This window comes from Acomys russatus, chromosome 3 (assembly GCF_903995435.1).
Source record: "Acomys russatus chromosome 3, mAcoRus1.1, whole genome shotgun sequence".
NCBI lineage: Eukaryota > Metazoa > Chordata > Mammalia > Rodentia > Muridae > Acomys > Acomys russatus.
The window spans coordinates 10,008,521-10,014,520 of NC_067139.1; the positions used below are offsets into that span (position 1 = coordinate 10,008,521).

General features: G+C 44.6%; 1 protein-coding gene across 2 annotated transcripts in view; it reads left to right on the forward strand.

Moving 5' to 3' along the window:
• Positions 1-5,460, forward strand: part of Ripor2 (RHO family interacting cell polarization regulator 2) — a 207,742-nt gene extending 202,282 nt beyond the window's left edge. For both annotated transcript variants that reach the window (XM_051169326.1, XM_051169321.1), the window contains 2 exons: positions 186-276; positions 4,946-5,460. In XM_051169326.1, the coding sequence (XP_051025283.1) occupies positions 186-276; positions 4,946-5,046 (192 nt within the window). In that variant the 3' untranslated portion in view covers positions 5,047-5,460. The remainder of the gene's footprint in view (positions 1-185; positions 277-4,945) is intronic.
• The last annotated feature ends 540 nt before the right edge of the window (positions 5,461-6,000 follow it).

Here is a 6,000-nt window from a genome sequence, read left to right on the forward strand (position 1 = left end):
CTTGGAAGATCCAGTCCTATACGGGAACAGAAGAAGAGAGCTCCAAACCATTCAGGGTTCCTCCCACTTCCCGCCCCTGCCCCCTATCCCCCGCCCCCAACCTCCACCCCCCGACCCACACACCCCCATCCCCCACCCCCACCCCCAGCTTGAAAAGTCAGGCACTAACCCATCTTCCTTGGCAGGCCACCGAAAGCATTAAAATGCTCGTGACACTGTGTCAATCAGACACTGAAGAGATCAGAAACGTGGCCTCGGAAACCCTCTTATCTCTTGGTGAGTCATCTGTATGTGTTTGTTTACTTCTGATATTCTCCTGGGAACCGGAAGGAAGTTTCCTGTGGCGCCCGCTTTGTCCACTTCCCCCTTGGCTGTGTACTCTATTGACTCTCTGCTCCTAGAGTAGCAGAAATCAGTTGTGCCCAGATCTCGCCCTGCCCTTGTTCCCGCTGCACAAGAACCAGGCTTTTTCTCCCCTGTTGTCTCCAAGATGTCATCAGCCTATGTCCTATTTAGAATCAAGACTGAGAGTGTGACTCATACCTGTAATCCCCACTGAAGAGGCTGAGGCAGGAGAATCACCTCCCGGTCAAAGACAGCTTAGTCTGCACAGTGAGACTGTCTCTTGAAAGCAAAAATGCTGGTGCCTGGAACACAGAAGCAAAACAGAAACTGTAGAAACCCCAGCTTGGCTGCCAGTGTAGGGACGGCCAAAGTCAACGTACCTGACCTCTGCGGAGAATGCTGTGCACCCCTTTTTCCTTATTTTTAAAAGACAGGGTCTCATTTATCCCAGATTAGACTTGAACTATGTGCCCTGAAAAACAGTCTTGAACTTCTGATCCTCCTGCCTCCATTTCCCAAGAGCCAGCCTAAGCTGTGGCACAGCCTCTGATTGATTTGGTGCTAATAATCAAATCCGGGTTTTTGTGCATGCTAGGCCAGTACTCTGCCAACTGAGCCACATCCCCAGCCATCAGGGAAACCTTTCTTAACTCCGCATCAAATAGGCCACAAGTTTGTGGCTAGCCTGGGCTACATACTGAGTTCCAAGCCAGTGTGGGCTACAAAATCTCTCATCTACACACCTGCACACAGAGAAAGGAAGGGTGAGGGAGGGAGAGGAAAAGAGAGAGTTACAGAAAACTTAACTATAGTCATATACTCTAAATTTCTAAAATCGCCTCTAAAAGTCTTTAAACCTAATCCTGCCAGTGTCGCCAGGTAAAAAGCCACTGGTTTGACAATACATTTGACCATGTGAAGAAGACCCGTGATTATTATAACCACCATGAAAATCCCATTTATTTTGAGACTTCTTTCTTACAGGTATGGGATTAACGAGACTTGGCTCTGCTATTGAATACGCCATTCTTTGCAGAGAAAGCTTAGCCCATGTTTGCTTAAAGGATAAAATGGTTATTCTGTATGGCTGTTTTAGATATAGTTCTTTAATTGTCTAAAACATACCCAGGGTGTTAATGGCTTAATGCCTCTTATCCCTCGGGGTTCTGAAATAACAATGCACATTTAACAAAATAAACAGGAGCTAGACTTTTGTAAAACACAACCAGCCAGTCTCTCTTTCCATAGTAAACTGAGGAGAGGTATCCCGTGGCCTGTGCCCCCGAGACTCACTTAGCTGCTCTCCCAGTGGCATCCCAGGAATGATCACCACACCTCCTTCACCACCATGCTTTCTGCGCTGCTCACATCTCCCAGGCCTCACCAGCCCTGTTCAGCCTTCTCCGCTCCATACGTGCCCAAGTCTCCGGGGAAGCCTAATGTACCTCCGCTCCAACCAATGAGGCTGCTCTTGAGATCTCTGGGATTTTAAAACCTTATAAGATGCAGCAGCATTGGAAGACCCTAGCCCTGAACTCAGTGTTGTGACTCTCCCTTGACCCCGATGAACAAATACCAATGCATTTTTCTCTCACACCCAACCCTGAACTCACATGGTGTTCCAGTACTCTCAATGGCAGCAGAAAAGACATCCTCTGACAAAGGGGTAAAGCCATGATGAGCACTAAGAAGAGGGCCAAGCAGCAGCCCCTCACCTAGTGTGCACTCACTGCAGCCTTGTAACCTTTGCTGTCTGAGAGACCTTCTGGGCAATTGGGTACCACCCAATATGCCATCTAGTGGTGGTACCCAACTCCTGCTCAGCCCAATGAGAGCCTAAAGCTTCAGTTTGGGGCAGCAGGTGTAAGTCAGTTGTAGAACACCTGTCACCATGGACAATTCCTGGATTCGATCCAAGACCCTGCTCCCTCCGAAGCTTTCACTTTATTTAATTCTATTTCTGTTGTTTTTTTTTTTTTTAAACATCGATGTGTTTATTTAGTATGTGTTGGGGGCATACTTGCCAGGGCACCTATGTGAAGGTCCCTTCAGTACAGAGATCCAAAGGATTCAACTCAGATCACCAAGCTTGGTGGCAAACAACTTCACCTATGCCTTTAGCTATGCCAGAACAGCCAGTGGCACATGAGTCCCACTTGGAGCCGCAGGACTCCCCAAATTCAGGCTCTTTGTCCTCCCAAACTCTTCCTGTATCTGAAGGCTATGAAATGACTGACACGTCAGATCAAAGTTACCTGACAGATAGATGTTAGCAAGATGTCCTGAGGGCCAGCTCTGGTTGTGTCACCATAACAATAAAGGCTGAGCATCCCTCATGCCAAATGATTTCAATCAAAAGTGTTTCACATTTTGTTGCATTTTTAAAATTTTGAAATATTTGCATATACATGAGATATCCTAGGAATGAAACCCCTTTAAAGGGGTGTGTTATATATAAATCTGTATGCCTCCCTTGAAGGCAAATTGTATGTAATATTTTAAGTATACATACGTTTGACTACAACCTGTCATGTCCAAAGGGAGTAAAGGCTCCCTCTTGTGGCGTCCTAACAGGGCTCACGGATTTGGGTGTGGAAGCCTTTCGTACAGGTGGGCGGCATGCATAGAGAATTTTGGAATCTAATTTGCGAGTCTGTCCTTCTCCAAAGCCACTCGTGTCCACACATTCCCCAGCATTTTGCTAACCTATATTCTCCTTCAAATGGAGCTCTATCTGTGCACAGCGGATCAAATCCCACTTTTGCTCTAAGAACGTCTCATGATCATTTTCCCCTTGCACCTAAGAGAACATTGGCATTTAAGTTCGAAGATACTATGCTGGGCCAACTGACTCTTTTTTTTTTTTTTTTTTTTTTTTTAATTTAAGTGAATTAAGGATTGAACACAGGGTCTACTGCTTGTAGGCAAGTGCTCTACAACTGAGCTAGATAAAGCATCCCCTTTTAAACATTTTATTTTGGGCTGGAGAGATGGCTCAGAGGTTAAGAGCGCTCTCTATTCTTCCAAAGGTCCTGAGTTCAGTTCCCAGCAACCACAGGGTGGCTCACAACCATCTATAATGAGATCTGGTGCCCTCTTCTGGCATGCTGGTGTACATATGGGCAGAATTCTGTATAAATAATAAACAAATAAATAAATCTAAGACAGGTTTCACTAAGTTGTCCAGGTTTTGTTTGAACTGGTAGTGATGCTCCTGCCTCAGGCTCTTATGTAGGTAAAATTACAGGCCTGCACCAGGCCTGGCTTGTATTTATTTATTTATTTGTTTGTTTGTTTGTTTACTGGTTTTTTGGGGACAGGGTTTCTCTGTGTAGCCCTGGCTGTCCTGGAACTCACTCTGTAGATCTGGCTGGTCTTGAACTCACAGTGCCTCCCAAGTGCTGGGATTAAAGGCGTTTGCCAGCACCACCTGGCTTTTATTTATTTTCTTATGCCAGTCTTTCAATGTAGCCAAGGCAGCCTTTGACTCACTCTGTAACATGAACATTATCCCTGGCTCTTCCCCAGCCCTCATATTCCTATTTTTTAATCGTCTTTTTAAAAATAGTAACAATATTTATATTTAAAACACATTGTCTATATAAAATATTGCTGTGAGGTCCAGAGATATGGCTGAACAGGTAAAATGATAGCTGCACACATCCAAGAACATGATGTTAGTCCTCAGAACCCCTTCAAAAAATGAGGAGCACACACGCCTGTAATAACAGCATCCTACAGTGAGATGGGAGGTGGAGGCAAGAGACTCACCCGGAAGCTCAAGGACCAGCCAGTGTGGAGGATGCAGCTTAGCAACAGAAACAAGAGGGAGCTTGTCTCAACGTGGACAGAGGGACCTGAGACAGCAATGTTGTTCCTGACCCCCACGTGCATACAGTGGTGCACGTGCGCACATGCACTCGCATGCATAATAAGTAAATCAGCAAAAGATGTAGCCATAAACAAGACTGAATAATAGAAAGCCTGGGGAAACACTGTATGCGTAGGAGAGAAAGAGTAACTTTTAGCCAAAGCTTGAAAGCCTAACTTTTACCATTAGTAAAAATTAGCTTTTACCATTAGTCCTGTAGACGTACGTAGTAATACACTGTATAATGCTGTGTGTATATGATATAATGTAACTAAATCAACATAGAATGTATTCAAGTTACATAGAGATTCAATACACTAAGGTCAAGGATAAGTCTTACTGAAATCCCTAAAGCACTAAACAGAAATTAATCTGCTATACACAATTGGTAGAAGATAGCACACGCTTGTGCTTTATTTTATACCTTGCTTTCCATCCGGTCTCTGATGCTAACTCAAAGGTTCTTGGTTATTCTAAGCATTGCCTAGCAATCCATAATGTAATTAAGAATAATAGAAAAGCGCTTTTCCTTAATACAGTAACTAGCTAAGACAGCAAATACAAGGCTGAGGGTGTAGCTCAGTGGGAAAGTGTTTGGTCTAATATACATGAGGTCCTGGGTTCAATCCCTGGGGACTGTGGGGGAAAAAAGTCACAATAGCACAGTTCTGCCATGTTATTCTGTGTGATACATAGGTGAAGTATTCACGTTTAATGTTTCCTACCTAGGAGAAGACGGGCGACTGGCATATGAACAGTTAGACAAATTCCCTCGAGACTGTGTTAAAGTCGGAGGCCGCCATGGAACTGAAGTTGCCACCGCCTTTTAAGTTTCGCACTGGCACTGCCTGACTGCTGCCCTGAAACCTGGCCATGGTCAGCAACAGGGTGCTGTAATGTGGCCAGGCAGCACCTGGACTTACAGGGTGCTGCTGCTGTGGCCAGTGCAGAGATCGCAAAGTCCAAATGCACCGTACTGTCTACGTTTCCTTGGCCTGCAGAGAAGGGCTGTGTATAATTCACTGGACTGCATCGTGGTTGTGACTGACAGCACTTCAAGGTCCATCTTACCTTCCTGTGGAATTTGAAAATAGCCATCTTTGCGCCTGTTTGGGAGTTCATCCGTGACCTTGAACTCTTCATGTGCTATCTGGATAAGTATTGTATGCCTTGCTGGTTTCTTTCTTCTGTGTTCTCAGGGTTGAGTGGCCCTTTTGCTGCCTAATTTTACTTTTAAAGACAAAGCACAAAAAAAAAAAAAAAAAAGATTGTTCTTCAAATAAAAGTTTTCTCACAGAACCTGGCAAAATGATAAGTTATAAGAGACTAGGTTTCGGAGCTGAGGCTGTGGCTCCCTTGCTGGAGCTTGCTTGCTGGGCTCATGCCCAGCACCACACAAGCTGGGTGTGCTCCCTATAGAAACCCAGAGCTCAGAAAGTTAACAAAGAAGTTCACGGTCACAGTCAGCTACCTAGGGAGTTCCCAGGGAAACCTGGGATACATGAAGCTATGGGGCAGGGGGAACCTAAGTTTTATATCTTAAATTTTTTTTATAGTCCCTACTATTTGTTTCTTTTTCCATCCTGAGAATTTCCATGTGCTCTATCCATGTGCTTTAAGGGATAAGCTGAAGGAGACGGCTTCATTAAGATCATACCTACACTGCTAAAAGCAAACAAAAATCTTGAAGCTTAAGCTTTTGTTCTTTACCAAGAACACTCTCAGTTTTACATCGTTGTTTGGTTTCTGTTTTATTTTGAGACATTGTCTCCCTATGGCAGTCC